This window comes from Nannobrachium achirus, assembly GCF_963921795.1.
Source record: "Nannobrachium achirus genome assembly, chromosome: 12".
Lineage (NCBI taxonomy): Eukaryota > Metazoa > Chordata > Actinopteri > Myctophiformes > Myctophidae > Nannobrachium > Nannobrachium achirus.
The window spans coordinates 31857068-31876737 of record NC_137832.1 but is presented as its reverse complement, the minus strand read 5'-3'; the positions used below and the strand labels follow the sequence as shown (position 1 = coordinate 31876737).

General features: G+C 40.4%; 2 protein-coding genes across 2 annotated transcripts; one reads left to right on the top strand and one right to left on the bottom strand.

The window, feature by feature from the left end:
* Window positions 1-548: 548 nt before the first annotated feature.
* LOC308295525 (NAD-dependent protein deacetylase sirtuin-2-like) lies at window positions 549-6614 on the bottom strand (the record flags this gene model as incomplete). Its single annotated transcript, XM_080738577.1, has 13 exons — window positions 549-605; window positions 1832-1898; window positions 2354-2397; window positions 2896-2938; window positions 3122-3201; window positions 3299-3354; window positions 4298-4357; window positions 5041-5173; window positions 5305-5373; window positions 5492-5548; window positions 5678-5784; window positions 6328-6369; window positions 6491-6614. 13 exons carry the CDS (start codon window positions 6612-6614, stop codon window positions 549-551), a joined length of 939 nt encoding a protein of 312 aa, XP_080594703.1.
* A 4088-nt stretch (window positions 6615-10702) lies between these two features.
* On the top strand, window positions 10703-16756 carry LOC308295523 (NAD-dependent protein deacetylase sirtuin-2-like; the record flags this gene model as incomplete). The annotated part of the gene is made up of 13 exons (XM_080738574.1): window positions 10703-10826; window positions 10948-10989; window positions 11533-11639; window positions 11769-11825; window positions 11944-12012; window positions 12132-12264; window positions 12948-13007; window positions 13951-14006; window positions 14104-14183; window positions 14367-14409; window positions 14908-14951; window positions 15407-15473; window positions 16700-16756. The coding sequence occupies 13 exons, from the start codon at window positions 10703-10705 to the stop codon at window positions 16754-16756; spliced, it is 939 nt and encodes a 312-aa protein (XP_080594700.1).
* Window positions 16757-19670: the final 2914 nt, after the last annotated feature.

The following is a 19670-nucleotide window of genomic DNA, read 5'->3' as shown; positions in this document are numbered from 1 at the left end:
AAGGCAAGACACAAAATGTCAGATGTCTTTGAGTATATTTTTAATGCATGCAAGTGCATGACATTTGTCCAACACAAAAGACTTTCGCAGCAGGAACCAGAACTGGAAGTGGCACCGATTGGTCAACAACGTCTCTGACAACTACGTTCTAGGTAATTCAGTTTTACTGAAGTTTGCGTTATGCCTGCTGTTGAAATGGTTTCCTGACATCACAGTCATGTTAAGACGCTTCCCCAGGTATACAGGAAGTATAGCTCTGTGGACACAGGCTCTTTACAACTCTTTGCAGAAGAGTGTTGGCCTTGGGCCACTTTTGCCTTGTGAAAAGTATCAGCTTCACATTGGGAAAGAGGATGTAATTTGTAATTTAAGATAAGCACTTCGACAGGCCTAGTGAACACAGGCCTCTCCTATCTTTACTGACTGCAAACCATTCAATCATTATAATGAAACTTTAGACAACTGCCAACATATCAGATAAACAAAGTGCAAAGAATATTGGGAACAAATACTAATATGGAGAGTGTCCCGTGCAATTGTCACAAGACTTAAAGGGATGACTCAATTCTGGCATGTTCCTTCTTCACCAGCTCTTCTAGCTCCGCCTGGGGACAAGAGAGGGAGAAGGGATTGGGAACAAGAAGGGAGGAGAATATGACAGGAGAAAGGGAGCGTTAATATTCCTGCTCAAGTGCCATGTTGTATAACTAGTCAAATTCTATAATCTGTAATTCGGCCTCATAACAATACTGCACAGGAAGCTGTGATCTGTTTTAGAATTTCCATTTCCAGGGGTGCCGATAGCTACCACATAGGCTCTGATGATGACAGCAAGACCCGGGTTCGATTCCCAAGCCAAACAGACTCTGCGACTCTTGCTGTGTGTCACTCCCCGACTCTCTACCTGTTTCCTGTCTCTCTGCACTGTGTACTATCAAGGTTATCCATATAATAATTGCTGTCCATAATATGACTCAAAATTGCACCATGTATACAAATCTTAACTTACCAACTCCCACAGGAAGACGACAGCAGCACTGGTTACATTTTTATGTATTCATTTGAATTATCCACAGTATCTCAAACAGTATATGGTTCCTTTCACTTCTAAACATCAACTCAGACTAATTATTTAAATCAGTTGCCAAAAAATACTTTAGGTTTAAAGCTCCTCCAATTGTTTAAACCTGCTTTCACCTTGAGATTACCTGTTCATGTTTTGACTAATTATCATTATAACAGATGAGATCTATGACGCTCTGTGTATTGTTGCTGTTGTTTTGTTTTCCTCCCTTGGTTGATGATGTTTTATTGTATAAATGTATGTATCATATATTCTTTAATCTGTGGACCCCCTTGAAAACTAGATGGTTCATCTCAAGGGGTTCTCAATAAAGAAATTCAACACACAAAGGCAAAAAAAAGGAACAATTCTTTTCTGCATTTCTGCAAAGGAACAAGCTAGATATTGTTGTACTCTGATAGATTTTATATATAGTATTACTTATTTACATGACTGCAAAGGCTAAACGGAAGTGGAGGGAGGGGTGGGGCACGCTTTATTTTCTGCATCTTTTCAGTGCATTCGAAAACTGTCAGCCAACAAGACTCAATATACAGTACTGTACTACTGTACATATCAACCTCTCTACAACAAAGTTCCTGTCTGCCCCTGTAGGCCTGTACACCATCTCTTGTGTCTCTACTACACCATCCCTCCTGTGTCTCTATACCTTCCTTGCAAATTGAATTGTTCATTTTTTTATTTTGTATTTAACTGAAAATGATTGGACGGTATTCTGGGCTATTGTCTCAGCATAGTTTATGTTACCTTCCATCCCAGCAGGTCAGCCAGAGCCAAACAGCCATCATCACATGTACTGATGTGGGCTACGTCTCTGCAGAGAATAAAAACACAGACAGAGATATCACTCATCCATCCTCGTCATCATACATCTCTTCATCACCACAAATCTTTGAACTGCTCTAAAGCAGTGGTTCTCAAACAGTGTGCCACGAGACAAGTCCAGATGTGCCTTGGGATTTTGTGACAACCACACAAAAATATACAACTATGAAAGAATTTTCTTTTCATTTATCATATCAGTACTTTGTACGCAATCATGACCCAAAACACAGGCAAATACTAAATATATTTTAACCACCTGGCATCCATACTATTTTACAAACACACACAAAAAGGCAAAAATAGCAGATCTGCAAGCTCACAGTGGGCACAATGCAATATTCGTGGCAAGTAGCCTCTATTACAAGTGCTCTATGACTACAGGTGTGCCTTGTTCTAAAACCACTGCTATTTAGACAGACCAGCTTGTGTATATTATTATTTCACCTGTAAGCCTTGTCTGAGTCAAAGTCCATCTCTCCTCCGTCGACCTGAACAGGAAACACAGACAAACAATGCAGGAAGTTACATCTGAGACAGGAGGAACAGAGGAACCATGGAGCAGGGGTCTTCAACAGGGGGTCCGGGACCCCTAGGGGGTCCTCAGAGTTACTACAGGGGGGCCGCCAAATCTTTGTGTGATAGGATAATTATTTTAAATGAACAACTTGAACTCTCGCATCCCTATTCTGACTCTCGCATCCCTTTTTCAACGGCGTTGAGAGCTTGTAGATCGGAGTAGGTTTGGTGTAGAAGTAAACGATTTAAGTGGTTAAATATCTGGGGAAAAAAACCCACATGAACATGAATTTGACAGTGCTGTCAAACAAGTAAATAAAAATCTGTAACACAATTTTCTACAATATGTAGTGGGGGTCCCTGCTTTATCTCCCTCTCAGCTAAGGGGTCCTTGGCCTGAAAAACGTTGAAGACCCCTGCCATGGAGGAAAGCAGAGAACATCAAGACAAAGTAAGAAGGGTAAACTCACCTTCTCATTGTTAATGAGCAGCCTGGGACAGTTCTTAGAAACTCTGACGTGAGAAAGAGACACAAAAGAGAAGAGAGGGCAGGGAAAGAGAGAGTGACGGAACAAGAGACATGGAGATAGTTTTAGAAGGGGAAAGGGCAAAAAAGAGAGAGTGTTTCAACATTTCAAGGACGGACTAATAAGAGGGTTGAGGGAGACGACATGAGTGAAATCTAATGGGAGGTACCTGCCAACAAGACCGGCAAATGGTCTCAACGTCAGGGACGTGCCCATGACGATAAGAAGGTCACAACAACAAGGAAAGTCCTGAGAGAGAGAGAGAGAGAGAGAGAGAGAGATATTAAGGTCACTGATCCTGATAATGAATGAAATTGATATGAGATCACAAACACCAATTTCTCACCATCTCCCTTGATGAGTAGAACGGCTCTAGCACTTCTTCTCCAAAGAAGACAAAATCTGGATGGCACAGAAGAGAAACACTGTGGAATTGCATATTCATCTGGTAGCCAACCATATTAGTAAAGAAATGTGTGAATAACAGTTAACTGATCCTTCATATCTGGGATCAGTTCACTTTCAAGAAGCCTAATGTTAGGTACACCAATTGTAAGAAGCTGATTTACAATGTGACGTTGTGACTGTGAGCTTGTCAATATTCAAATCCCCAATATCCCCCCTGTGACGGCCCCTGTGGCCTTATATGGGTGTGTTTGTGCCATTACTCCCTAACCACTTGTGCTGCAGTGCAGGCTTGGAGGGCCAATGTTGGCACCCGTACCTAAGGTTGCCTACCCCTGGTTTAGAGTGATAAACATTAGCAAGGCTGGTGTGGCAATAATGGATTATATTGCATATCCTACCACATGCCATGGTTGTGTTGTATATTGTTTACCCGTCCACATTATGTTTTTATTTTATTTGTACTTCATTGTCCATACAATTCAGTTCAGGTAATAACACTGCTTGTCTGCATTGTAGTTCTATTACCATTTTACGTCGTATGTTGACACTTTTTTGACACGCTTTTAAGTTAGGAACAGTAATTTCTAGTACCCATTATAAGATGCCACCATTTCTCTATTTGCTGCTGTCTCAGAGGTGGGCTGTGGACAGTTCAGAAACCTTTCTCCACTGACTGTGGTCATTTCAAACAATATTTCAAACTTTTCTTTAGTTTTATTGATGCAAGGACGATAGCTTCCATTTCAGAGTGGAAGGTGTCTGTCCACAGCCCTGAGAATCTGAGCGAGTAGACAGAAATTGTGGCATCTTGTAATGACCACTAGTGAGGACCAATTACATGAATATACAGGTATATAGTTAAAATTGGCAAAGTGCTCCTTTAAAATTTCACAGAAGTGAAATGAAGCAAATTAGACAAGAATTGCCTGAAACTAACCTGGCCTGACCAGACTGTTACACTTGTCACATCTGGGGATGTCACCAGCGAAGATCTTCTCTGCAGGACAGAGGAAGAGCGTTGACACCAAAACACACTCGACTGACTGATCAAAGCTCAATCACAATCACACTCTGACTCATACAACAAGCAATGTACAGAAAAATACCTCGTAGCTTATCCACATAATGGGTGCAACAGTACAAAACCAATTGATTTAACTGTTTATAAAATACAATTGATAAAATAAGCTTTTTTTTTTCAACTGTATGTCTGTTGACTACATGTTGTTTGTATGTACTGTATGTATATGTTATTGTATTGTTTTGGACACAAGACAAATTTCCCGTCTGACACTAAAGTCTATCTAATTTTCAATAAACGCAATGGCCTATTCCCGAAGGAATATATATGAATGGGAGGTCAGCATAGAAGGGTAAAATACAGGTGAATCGTGAACGTTAACATTATGCACACTTAAATGAAGCATTCACAGCCTAAATCCAAACTAATTTGACTGAGCTGATTGTCACTACACCTCAGCTGTGCACCAAGTTAATCGATGCACACAGGATAAATTGGTTATCCCCAAAGGGAGAGCCTCTGTCATCTACATCCGCTCTGGCTTGTACCATCTTGCCACTCTCCAAAATAAACCTTCTTGAACCATCAACCTGTGTACCCGAGTGTCAGAGGAAACCCAGAAACCACCACCACCCCCCAACACACGCATACCCACAAACCTTTCATCCAGTCCAGGTTGTACTCCTTGCGGCAAGAGACGCCGACACAGTGGGAGGTTAAGAACGTGCCATGGGCCTCAATCAGGTCCTCTCCCTCCTCCAGCCCAGCCACACGCTCAAGAGTGTCAACATTCTGAAAAGTTTATGCATTTTTTAAACAATGCATAATGTGTGTGTGTGTGTGTGTGTGTGTGTGTGTGTGTGTGTGTGTGTGTGTGTGTGTGTGTGTGTGTGTGTGTGTGTGTAAAAGGTTGTTAGTCTCACCTGGGAGTAACAACGTCTCAGGAGCCCCTTGTCCTTCAACAGCTTCATGAAATAATGACACACTGTCGGCTAAAGGAAACAGGTGTTTACTAACAGCCAGACACTGTTGGGTAATTCTTTCATGTTTATAGTGACTATCTGCTAGTAGGAATAAGTGGCCTAATAGACGATGGTAACTGTGTTGTACCTTAAACTGTCCTGTGTACATGACCTTGGCCAGGTCGAAGAATTGCTCAGGGTGTTCCTGAATGACACAAGGAGGGGGAAGAAACAATACGCATGTGTGTTTATGCGACAACAGTGAAAAGCAGTACAATGAAGAGCAATGCTTTTCACATAACTATTGCTGCAACTCAGTATGTGTTCAACACACCTTGAAGTAGCTTATGTTGAAGATGGCTTTTGGGTAGGGTAGGTTGTATTTCTGCAGATTGGCATAGAGACCAGTTTTTGGCGAGCGGAAATCTGGCATCCCAGCCGCTGAGGAGGTGGTGATGGGGGGAAACAGTTTAAACAATATATATGGAAATAAGGCATATAGTTTCTATATCTGTGGTGCTCAAACATTTTCATGTCAAGGAACCCCTAAAGTATGTTGTTCCAGGGACCCCAGAAGCAAAGATATGAGTTTAAAAAAAAGTAAAAGAATACATATTCAATTTGATTTGCACACATTTTCAAGATTTAAAAAAAAATGACAGATCTACAAGCTAATATGCCACGCTATGAGCTTATATAGGTGCTATTTTTCAATAGCCAAAATATAACATAATGGTTAAAGTGGTTAAAATCTAACGTGACACAGGTCAAAATGACTTAAAAAAACAACAACAATATTTTTTTACCAGGATAGCAACAGTGAATCAAACAATTAAAAAAAATGTATAATAATCGACCGAATAGGATCTATGCTAAGAAGATGATCGATAGTTTCAGCCCTAGTTTTAAATATAATATGGAAATACAGCCCATTCAATGATTACTTTTTACATTTATAGCTAATGCCAATGTAGAACTACTCACATGTAGATATTCCTGCTCCGACCATGCAGATGATGTTTTTACCTAAATGGGGCAAAATAATAATAATAATACAATAACATGAATCGCATGAAAGAATGGTGTTTTTTTAAAGGGGAAGGTTGAGTGGGTTGTACATTGAGGTTGGAGACATGGAGAGACTCACATTTGCCACTCTGTATGTGCCGAGCGACCCCTTCCAGAGTGAGCTCATCCAGAACCTTCTCTGGTGAGCCCGTACCCAGGGTTCTGGAGAACAGGTTGCGCAGGAACTCCACTGAAAGAACCATGCCGAATCGAAAGAGATCAAGTAATCAATGAATGGCAAGGGGATCATTTAAAATGTTCATGCTGCAGCCACTGCACATCTGAACGCAATGATAAAATCATGTGAGATAGGTCGACTGCAGTGGTTCTCAAAATGATATATATTTGGCCCAACACCGGACCCCCATCTGAAAATGTTTTGTGGACGGAACTTCCAGAAGAGAAGATTTGTGTTAGGCTTAAGGCAGTGGTTCTCAAACTTTTTGCACCAAGTACCACCTCAGAAAATATTTGGCTCTCCAAGTACCACCAATAACTGATGTTAAACTGCTACACGTACCCTATCCCAGAAATGCTACACCTACCCTAATCCCAACCCCAACCAGGAGGCATTTATATTAATTATACGCATTCCAATTAACATTTAATAATAATACGATACGACTTATTTGATTTTGTAACTGTAGTTACAAAACGTGGAAAAGTGCTGTCAAATGTGTAAATTAATAATATTAATATTTGACTCATCAGACTTTTATAAGGCTTCATCTCTCTCAGCTATAATATTAATAATGGTTATAATATTTGACTCATCAGCACATTATGCAACAGACTTTTATTATTTACCTTCTAAAAAGGGGTACCTGCTTCATCTCTCTCTCAGCTATAAGGGGTCCCTGCTTCATCTCTGTCACAGCTAAAAGGGGTCCCTGCTTCATTTCTCTCACAGCTAAAAGGGGTCCCTACTCCCTGCTTAATCTGTCTCTCAGCTAAGGGGTCCCTGCTTCATCTCTCTCTCTCTAAATAAGCTGGTTCTAAACTCTTAGCGGTGCAGTGTTGCACACTGAAAACAGCCAATCTACAAGCTCACAAGGCGTCGCAGTCTCGTGGATAGCGGCGACTCGTTCATTGTAGGCCTATTGTAAGCTTGAGGAGTTTATTTATTGTGATGGGTAAATGACTACTCATTGAACTGTAGGCTACAATCTTGGAGTTGCCTTGCTTGCATGTGTTTCCTTATTTCCTCGTGACAATGCGGAGGACGGCGCGACATACGCAGCTATGTTTTTAACTCCTCCATTCTAAACTCGAAATATATCCACACAATCAAGGTTGACTTATTTTTCAACACCAAATCTGAAGAAACAGCTGATTATTATGCACAGGCGTTGACTTCCACCTCTCAGTATGCTTCTTCTCATTTCTCCGTGCTGTGAGATCAGTCAGTGTGTTCCCGTGTTGAAGTCAGTCCTCTCACTGCGCGCGGTGCGCTGTGTAGCAAGCATGTTAGGTTTCCTGCCTCTGCAAGGGGATGTTTGTGATTGGTTGGCTTCGGCTGTCAATCTAAGGAAAGGTTTGTGGTTGGATGGCCTTAGATAGCCCGGGAAATTAGTACAACAATCGTTCAGTTTGTGATACAAGCACCAAATTTTGCAGGTCCAGAGTTCCCTCTGGACCTACTTGTCCCAAAAAGCACGTTAGCCACTCAATTTATTTAAAAAAGGGTTGGGGTCCCATTGACTTTCTATACAGTAAAATAATACAAAAGAAATAATCTGTTTTAAGTAGCATGTGAGGGGTCAAACTAGGGGTTTTTCATGATCCTGAATCCAATGCAAGCTTTTTTTTTGCACAAAAAACATTCCTTGGGCTTCCTTGGCCCCACGAAACTATGGTTTAGTGATGAGTCATCACTTTTCACAGTAGTGTGGGCCACTGTGGGGGCTATTTTTTGCCCAAGGAATGTTTTTTGTGCAAAACAAATGCTTGCACATTCATGCTTGCACATTCACTCGAGTAGGCTTCCTACTCAAGTGAAGTTCCTGATGTTCTTTTATAGTTTACTTTACTTTTGTTGCATTTGTATTTTTTGATACAAATGTGTTCACTCCACTATATTTCTATGACAAATACTGTTCTTTTGATTTCTAGGAAGTAAAGAAGGTATGAATTAAAGTTAACACTTTCACTTACAGTAACAAACACATTAGTGCAGTGTTACTTTTTTCCCACAGGATGGCGATCTAACCATGAGCACCACTATCAGAGCAGTATTTGAATTATGAGGTCAATGCAGACTGCTCTGATAGTGGTGCTCATGGTTAGATCGCCATCCTGTGGGAAAAAAGTGACACTGCACTAATGTGTTTGTTACTGTAAGTGAAAGTGTTAACTTTAATTCATACCTTCTTTACTTCCTAGAAATCAAAAGAACAGTAGGCCTATTTGTCATAGAAATATAGTGGAGTGAACACATTTGTATCAAAAAATACAAATGCAACAAAAGTAAAGTAAACTATAAAAGAACATCAGGAACTTCACTTGAGTAGGAAGCCTACTCGAGTGAATGTGCAAGCATGAATGTGCAAGCATTTGTTTTGCACAAAAAACATTCCTTGGGCAAAAAATAGCCCCCACAGTGGCCCACACTACTGTGAAAAGTGATGACTCATCACTAAACCATAGTTTCGTGGGGCCAAGGAAGCCCAAGGAATGTTTTTTGTGCAAAAAAAAAGCTTGCATTGGATTCAGGATCATGAAAAACCCCTAGTTTGACCCCTCACATGCTACTTAAAACAGATTATTTCTTTTGTATTATTTTACTGTATAGAAAGTCAATGGGACCCCAACCCTTTTTTAAATAAATTGAGTGGCTAACGTGCTTTTTGGGACAAGTAGGTCCAGAGGGAACTCTGGACCTGCAAAATTTGGTGCTTGTATCACAAACTGAACGATTGTTGTACTAATTTCCCGGGCTATCTAAGGCCATCCAACCACAAACCTTTCCTTAGATTGACAGCCGAAGCCAACCAATCACAAACATCCCCTTGCAGAGGCAGGAAACCTAACATGCTTGCTACACAGCGCACCGCGCGCAGTGAGGACTGACTTCAACACGGGAACACACTGACTGATCTCACAGCACGGAGAAATGAGAAGAAGCATACTGAGAGGTGGAAGTCAACGCCTGTGCATAATAATCAGCTGTTTCTTCAGATTTGGTGTTGAAAAATAAGTCAACCTTGATTGTGTGGATATATTTCGAGTTTAGAATGGAGGAGTTAAAAACATAGCTGCGTATGTCGCGCCGTCCTCCGCATTGTCACGAGGAAATAAGGAAACACATGCAAGCAAGGCAACTCCAAGATTGTAGCCTACAGTTCAATGAGTAGTCATTTACCCATCACAATAAATAAACTCCTCAAGCTTACAATAGGCCTACAATGAACGAGTCGCCGCTATCCACGAGACTGCGACGCCTTGTGAGCTTGTAGATTGGCTGTTTTCAGTGTGCAACACTGCACCGCTAAGAGTTTAGAACCAGCTTATTTAGAGAGAGAGAGATGAAGCAGGGACCCCTTAGCTGAGAGACAGATTAAGCAGGGAGTAGGGACCCCTTTTAGCTGTGAGAGAAATGAAGCAGGGACCCCTTTTAGCTGTGACAGAGATGAAGCAGGGACCCCTTATAGCTGAGAGAGAGATGAAGCAGGTACCCCTTTTTAGAAGGTAAATAATAAAAGTCTGTTGCATAATGTGCTGATGAGTCAAATATTATAACCATTATTAATATTATAGCTGAGAGAGATGAAGCCTTATAAAAGTCTGATGAGTCAAATATTAATATTATTAATTTACACATTTGACAGCACTTTTCCACGTTTTGTAACTACAGTTACAAAATCAAATAAGTCGTATCGTATTATTATTAAATGTTAATTGGAATGCGTATAATTAATATAAATGCCTCCTGGTTGGGGTTGGGATTAGGGTAGGTGTAGCATTTCTGGGATAGGGTACGTGTAGCAGTTTAACATCAGTTATTGGTGGTACTTGGAGAGCCAAATATTTTCTGAGGTGGTACTTGGTGCAAAAAGTTTGAGAACCACTGCCTTAAGCCTAACACAAATCTTCTCTTCTGGAAGTTCCGTCCACAAAACATTTTCAGATGGGGGTCCGGTGTTGGGCCAAATATATATCATTTTGAGAACCACTGCAGTCGACCTATCTCACATGATTTTATCATTGCGTTCAGATGTGCAGTGGCTGCAGCATGAACATTTTAAATGATCCCCTTGCCATTCATTGATTACTTGATCTCTTTCGATTCGGCATGGTTCTTTCAGTGGAGTTCCTGCGCAACCTGTTCTCCAGAACCCTGGGTACGGGCTCACCAGAGAAGGTTCTGGATGAGCTCACTCTGGAAGGGGTCGCTCGGCACATACAGAGTGGCAAATGTGAGTCTCTCCATGTCTCCAACCTCAATGTACAACCCACTCAACCTTCCCCTTTAAAAAAACACCATTCTTTCATGCGATTCATGTTATTGTATTATTATTATTATTTTGCCCCATTTAGGTAAAAACATCATCTGCATGGTCGGAGCAGGAATATCTACATGTGAGTAGTTCTACATTGGCATTAGCTATAAATGTAAAAAGTAATCATTGAATGGGCTGTATTTCCATATTATATTTAAAACTAGGGCTGAAACTATCGATCATCTTCTTAGCATAGATCCTATTCGGTCGATTATTATACATTTTTTTTAATTGTTTGATTCACTGTTGCTATCCTGGTAAAAAAATATTGTTGTTGTTTTTTTAAGTCATTTTGACCTGTGTCACGTTAGATTTTAACCACTTTAACCATTATGTTATATTTTGGCTATTGAAAAATAGCACCTATATAAGCTCATAGCGTGGCATATTAGCTTGTAGATCTGTCATTTTTTTTTAAATCTTGAAAATGTGTGCAAATCAAATTGAATATGTATTCTTTTACTTTTTTTTAAACTCATATCTTTGCTTCTGGGGTCCCTGGAACAACATACTTTAGGGGTTCCTTGACATGAAAATGTTTGAGCACCACAGATATAGAAACTATATGCCTTATTTCCATATATATTGTTTAAACTGTTTCCCCCCATCACCACCTCCTCAGCGGCTGGGATGCCAGATTTCCGCTCGCCAAAAACTGGTCTCTATGCCAATCTGCAGAAATACAACCTACCCTACCCAAAAGCCATCTTCAACATAAGCTACTTCAAGGTGTGTTGAACACATACTGAGTTGCAGCAATAGTTATGTGAAAAGCATTGCTCTTCATTGTACTGCTTTTCACTGTTGTCGCATAAACACACATGCGTATTGTTTCTTCCCCCTCCTTGTGTCATTCAGGAACACCCTGAGCAATTCTTCGACCTGGCCAAGGTCATGTACACAGGACAGTTTAAGGTACAACACAGTTACCATCGTCTATTAGGCCACTTATTCCTACTAGCAGATAGTCACTATAAACATGAAAGAATTACCCAACAGTGTCTGGCTGTTAGTAAACACCTGTTTCCTTTAGCCGACAGTGTGTCATTATTTCATGAAGCTGTTGAAGGACAAGGGGCTCCTGAGACGTTGTTACTCCCAGGTGAGACTAACAACCTTTTACACACACACACACACACACACACACACACACACACACACACACACACACACACACACACACACATTATGCATTGTTTAAAAAATTCATAAACTTTTCAGAATGTTGACACTCTTGAGCGTGTGGCTGGGCTGGAGGAGGGAGAGGACCTGATTGAGGCCCATGGCACGTTCTTAACCTCCCACTGTGTCGGCGTCTCTTGCCGCAAGGAGTACAACCTGGACTGGATGAAAGGTTTGTGGGTATGCGTGTGTTGGGGGGTGGTGGTGGTTTCTGGGTTTCCTCTGACACTCGGGTACACAGGTTGATGGTTCAAGAAGGTTTATTTTGGAGAGTGGCAAGATGGTACAAGCCAGAGCGGATGTAGATGACAGAGGCTCTCCCTTTGGGGATAACCAATTTATCCTGTGTGCATCGATTAACTTGGTGCACAGCTGAGGTGTAGTGACAATCAGCTCAGTCAAATTAGTTTGGATTTAGGCTGTGAATGCTTCATTTAAGTGTGCATAATGTTAACGTTCACGATTCACCTGTATTTTACCCTTCTATGCTGACCTCCCATTCATATATATTCCTTCGGGAATAGGCCATTGCGTTTATTGAAAATTAGATAGACTTTAGTGTCAGACGGGAAATTTGTCTTGTGTCCAAAACAATACAATAACATATACATACAGTACATACAAACAACATGTAGTCAACAGACATACAGTTGAAAAAAAAAAGCTTATTTTATCAATTGTATTTTATAAACAGTTAAATCAATTGGTTTTGTACTGTTGCACCCATTATGTGGATAAGCTACGAGGTATTTTTCTGTACATTGCTTGTTGTATGAGTCAGAGTGTGATTGTGATTGAGCTTTGATCAGTCAGTCGAGTGTGTTTTGGTGTCAACGCTCTTCCTCTGTCCTGCAGAGAAGATCTTCGCTGGTGACATCCCCAGATGTGACAAGTGTAACAGTCTGGTCAGGCCAGGTTAGTTTCAGGCAATTCTTGTCTAATTTGCTTCATTTCACTTCTGTGAAATTTTAAAGGAGCACTTTGCCAATTTTAACTATATACCTGTATATTCATGTAATTGGTCCTCACTAGTGGTCATTACAAGATGCCACAATTTCTGTCTACTCGCTCAGATTCTCAGGGCTGTGGACAGACACCTTCCACTCTGAAATGGAAGCTATCGTCCTTGCATCAATAAAACTAAAGAAAAGTTTGAAATATTGTTTGAAATGACCACAGTCAGTGGAGAAAGGTTTCTGAACTGTCCACAGCCCACCTCTGAGACAGCAGCAAATAGAGAAATGGTGGCATCTTATAATGGGTACTAGAAATTACTGTTCCTAACTTAAAAGCGTGTCAAAAAAGTGTCAACATACGACGTAAAATGGTAATAGAACTACAATGCAGACAAGCAGTGTTATTACCTGAACTGAATTGTATGGACAATGAAGTACAAATAAAATAAAAACATAATGTGGACGGGTAAACAATATACAACACAACCATGGCATGTGGTAGGATATGCAATATAATCCATTATTGCCACACCAGCCTTGCTAATGTTTATCACTCTAAACCAGGGGTAGGCAACCTTAGGTACGGGTGCCAACATTGGCCCTCCAAGCCTGCACTGCAGCACAAGTGGTTAGGGAGTAATGGCACAAACACACCCATATAAGGCCACAGGGGCCGTCACAGGGGGGATATTGGGGATTTGAATATTGACAAGCTCACAGTCACAACGTCACATTGTAAATCAGCTTCTTACAATTGGTGTACCTAACATTAGGCTTCTTGAAAGTGAACTGATCCCAGATATGAAGGATCAGTTAACTGTTATTCACACATTTCTTTACTAATATGGTTGGCTACCAGATGAATATGCAATTCCACAGTGTTTCTCTTCTGTGCCATCCAGATTTTGTCTTCTTTGGAGAAGAAGTGCTAGAGCCGTTCTACTCATCAAGGGAGATGGTGAGAAATTGGTGTTTGTGATCTCATATCAATTTCATTCATTATCAGGATCAGTGACCTTAATATCTCTCTCTCTCTCTCTCTCTCTCTCTCTCAGGACTTTCCTTGTTGTTGTGACCTTCTTATCGTCATGGGCACGTCCCTGACGTTGAGACCATTTGCCGGTCTTGTTGGCAGGTACCTCCCATTAGATTTCACTCATGTCGTCTCCCTCAACCCTCTTATTAGTCCGTCCTTGAAATGTTGAAACACTCTCTCTTTTTTGCCCTTTCCCCTTCTAAAACTATCTCCATGTCTCTTGTTCCGTCACTCTCTCTTTCCCTGCCCTCTCTTCTCTTTTGTGTCTCTTTCTCACGTCAGAGTTTCTAAGAACTGTCCCAGGCTGCTCATTAACAATGAGAAGGTGAGTTTACCCTTCTTACTTTGTCTTGATGTTCTCTGCTTTCCTCCATGGCAGGGGTCTTCAACGTTTTTCAGGCCAAGGACCCCTTAGCTGAGAGGGAGATAAAGCAGGGACCCCCACTACATATTGTAGAAAATTGTGTTACAGATTTTTATTTACTTGTTTGACAGCACTGTCAAATTCATGTTCATGTGGGTTTTTTTCCCCAGATATTTAACCACTTAAATCGTTTACTTCTACACCAAACCTACTCCGATCTACAAGCTCTCAACGCCGTTGAAAAAGGGATGCGAGAGTCAGAATAGGGATGCGAGAGTTCAAGTTGTTCATTTAAAATAATTATCCTATCACACAAAGATTTGGCGGCCCCCCTGTAGTAACTCTGAGGACCCCCTAGGGGTCCCGGACCCCCTGTTGAAGACCCCTGCTCCATGGTTCCTCTGTTCCTCCTGTCTCAGATGTAACTTCCTGCATTGTTTGTCTGTGTTTCCTGTTCAGGTCGACGGAGGAGAGATGGACTTTGACTCAGACAAGGCTTACAGGTGAAATAATAATATACACAAGCTGGTCTGTCTAAATAGCAGTGGTTTTAGAACAAGGCACACCTGTAGTCATAGAGCACTTGTAATAGAGGCTACTTGCCACGAATATTGCATTGTGCCCACTGTGAGCTTGCAGATCTGCTATTTTTGCCTTTTTGTGTGTGTTTGTAAAATAGTATGGATGCCAGGTGGTTAAAATATATTTAGTATTTGCCTGTGTTTTGGGTCATGATTGCGTACAAAGTACTGATATGATAAATGAAAAGAAAATTCTTTCATAGTTGTATATTTTTGTGTGGTTGTCACAAAATCCCAAGGCACATCTGGACTTGTCTCGTGGCACACTGTTTGAGAACCACTGCTTTAGAGCAGTTCAAAGATTTGTGGTGATGAAGAGATGTATGATGACGAGGATGGATGAGTGATATCTCTGTCTGTGTTTTTATTCTCTGCAGAGACGTAGCCCACATCAGTACATGTGATGATGGCTGTTTGGCTCTGGCTGACCTGCTGGGATGGAAGGTAACATAAACTATGCTGAGACAATAGCCCAGAATACCGTCCAATCATTTTCAGTTAAATACAAAATAAAAAAATGAACAATTCAATTTGCAAGGAAGGTATAGAGACACAGGAGGGATGGTGTAGTAGAGACACAAGAGATGGTGTACAGGCCTACAGGGGCAGACAGGAACTTTGTTGTAGAGAGGTTGATATGTACAGTAGTACAGTACTGTATATTGAGTCTTGTTGGCTGACAGTTTTCGAATGCACTGAAAAGATGCAGAAAATAAAGCGTGCCCCACCCCTCCCTCCACTTCCGTTTAGCCTTTGCAGTCATGTAAATAAGTAATACTATATATAAAATCTATCAGAGTACAACAATATCTAGCTTGTTCCTTTGCAGAAATGCAGAAAAGAATTGTTCCTTTTTTTTGCCTTTGTGTGTTGAATTTCTTTATTGAGAACCCCTTGAGATGAACCATCTAGTTTTCAAGGGGGTCCACAGATTAAAGAATATATGATACATACATTTATACAATAAAACATCATCAACCAAGGGAGGAAAACAAAACAACAGCAACAATACACAGAGCGTCATAGATCTCATCTGTTATAATGATAATTAGTCAAAACATGAACAGGTAATCTCAAGGTGAAAGCAGGTTTAAACAATTGGAGGAGCTTTAAACCTAAAGTATTTTTTGGCAACTGATTTAAATAATTAGTCTGAGTTGATGTTTAGAAGTGAAAGGAACCATATACTGTTTGAGATACTGTGGATAATTCAAATGAATACATAAAAATGTAACCAGTGCTGCTGTCGTCTTCCTGTGGGAGTTGGTAAGTTAAGATTTGTATACATGGTGCAATTTTGAGTCATATTATGGACAGCAATTATTATATGGATAACCTTGATAGTACACAGTGCAGAGAGACAGGAAACAGGTAGAGAGTCGGGGAGTGACACACAGCAAGAGTCGCAGAGTCTGTTTGGCTTGGGAATCGAACCCGGGTCTTGCTGTCATCATCAGAGCCTATGTGGTAGCTATCGGCACCCCTGGAAATGGAAATTCTAAAACAGATCACAGCTTCCTGTGCAGTATTGTTATGAGGCCGAATTACAGATTATAGAATTTGACTAGTTATACAACATGGCACTTGAGCAGGAATATTAACGCTCCCTTTCTCCTGTCATATTCTCCTCCCTTCTTGTTCCCAATCCCTTCTCCCTCTCTTGTCCCCAGGCGGAGCTAGAAGAGCTGGTGAAGAAGGAACATGCCAGAATTGAGTCATCCCTTTAAGTCTTGTGACAATTGCACGGGACACTCTCCATATTAGTATTTGTTCCCAATATTCTTTGCACTTTGTTTATCTGATATGTTGGCAGTTGTCTAAAGTTTCATTATAATGATTGAATGGTTTGCAGTCAGTAAAGATAGGAGAGGCCTGTGTTCACTAGGCCTGTCGAAGTGCTTATCTTAAATTACAAATTACATCCTCTTTCCCAATGTGAAGCTGATACTTTTCACAAGGCAAAAGTGGCCCAAGGCCAACACTCTTCTGCAAAGAGTTGTAAAGAGCCTGTGTCCACAGAGCTATACTTCCTGTATACCTGGGGAAGCGTCTTAACATGACTGTGATGTCAGGAAACCATTTCAACAGCAGGCATAACGCAAACTTCAGTAAAACTGAATTACCTAGAACGTAGTTGTCAGAGACGTTGTTGACCAATCGGTGCCACTTCCAGTTCTGGTTCCTGCTGCGAAAGTCTTTTGTGTTGGACAAATGTCATGCACTTGCATGCATTAAAAATATACTCAAAGACATCTGACATTTTGTGTCTTGCCTTTTAATACACCATTTTGTGTTTTATATGATACTTTGGACTCTGTTATGATATGATACTTTGGACTCTGGGTTGATGTTTCTCATCTGGGCCTGCTTCTAATTTCTCATTTTGAGGTATGTAGTTTGACTACATGTTTCTTTTGCACCTGCAAGATAACATTTGAGACCTTAAACCAACACATACTGCCTTTTAACATTTTCAACACGTTTTCTCAAATCCAAGATCTGTACATATTTGTGTGGAGACGGTGTCTGTTGAAAGACGTGAGTTCAGACTCTGAGATAACTAAAGCTTCTGTCACTGTGTGCTTCACTTCAGTGAGGAGGCTCAGTTTGGTTAACCACATGTGAGGGGGAGGGGGTAAAAATGTTTCATGTCTCAAGTGTCATGAAGAAAATAAATTGTCAAAAGAAAGTAAACTTCGAATGACAGCATGCACACAACAGCCTGCACAGAAGTGCAAATCAAGCTGCTCTGATAGACGTTACATGGTTGTTGTTACCTTCCAACATAATCAGATACGCTTCTGAGCTGTTAAGTAACGTGGCAGAGACGATGGGTTTTCTGAATGATTGCACCATGTGGAACAGAATAGACTAGGAAAGGGCGAGACTTGTTTGAACAACTTCAGTCGCAGATAGCTCACCACATGTAAGTATTTCATCATTATAGCAACATGTTTTATTAGAGTTTGTTGAGTTTTTGTTGTTGTTTTTTTTTTTTGTTTGAATGTTGAACATGAAATCTAGCATGCTGATAATAATTGAGCACACTTTAGATATTGTCATTATTGTGGGCTCGCCTATAAGGCGAGCACACTTTAGATATTGTCATTATTTATGACTGTCAGCGTCAAGTGTTTTGGCGGGAGGAGTAGTACGAAGTCTCTCCATCCTCCCGATGGGGGCTCCTTGCTCCATTGCTTTTACTTACATAGGTCTTTGCACTATACTCTAGTTTTCTTCATTTGTTTTTATTGTATTTGTTTGTATATACTTTTATACATTTTTATTTCCCGATGCTACTTGTTTTCTTTTGCATTCTTTTTCTCCCATGCTTTATTTTATTTGCTGTTATTTTTTATTATAACCTACTCTGTTGAAGCACATTGAACTGCACTTGATGTATGGAATATGCTACGGGGACTGCCCATAAGTCCGAAAGTTTTACTGAGGTTAGGGTTATGTTTAGGTTTAGGCATAGCATTTTTTCACCAGGTTAACATAACCAGATATGCTTCAGTGCATATAAAGTAACATTGATTTGCTTGAACAGCAGTTACAACACACAAAAGTGTGTTGTATAAATTAAACACAGAATCAATTTGCATGAAAATAGCTGATCTACAAGCTTACAGTCTCCCCTGAATAACATACCACGAATAGATGGTATACAGCATTTTACATCCCCCCTCTGTCTAATTATTGGAAAGCATTAAACACTTGATATTCGTTGTGTTTTCATCTTTAAGTCCCTAGATGATAACCTAAAAAGCACTAGTGTGGAGCAGTAGTTGCTTGCTTCAGGAGCAGTAGACCTGGTGCAAATTTAGCAGGAGGCAGAAAAGAGCTAGAATGCTGCTGATGCAAATTTAGCAGGAGCAGTAGCTGCAGCAGACTGAGGCAAATATATTTTCTTTTGCCCAAAATAGCAGACCTTCAAGCTCACAACGCAATTTGTTGTGAGCTTGTAGATCTGCTGTTTTATCTGAATGTTTTCCCCCCAGAATAGACTGTGTTTGCTGGATTCCATGTATAGATTGTTCCATGTGGTTAAATGTTGCTTCTCTCCTCAGTCAACCCCTCCTACCACTAGGTGGTGGTAATGGACACATTTTTGTCAAACTTCTAATCAAGCATTAAGCAAAATCAAAGAGTTTGTCTGATTCGACTGACAACAAAAAAAATGCCATACATTTGATCATGCATTAATACTCAACCATTACCATGGCCTTTGTTTTGAGTGAGAGAATTCAAACCTTAGAATAAAGTATTCTCAGACTAGCTCAGGACAAGGTGTGTGTAAAAGCTGCCTGCTTGTCATCTTAAATAATAATAATTAACCATCATATTCTTTCAAGATTTTCCAATGTGCAAATATAGCGCTTTAGGTATAGTCCTGAGCTTTTCATTTGTCTGAGGATCTTGCTCTGAGTATATTTATTTCGACTTTAATATCCTTCCCCAAGGTAATTTAGAATGTTTCAAATAATAGAATAAAATCATCATCATCGTCTTTCTTTGCCTTAGTACCCTTTCTTACTTTTATTCAAAAACTGCAATCAATTCTGTATCCTATTTAGGATACAAAAGATTGCATGAGCAGTGTGTGGACTTAAAGTTCAACTGATATGAACTTAGTTGATC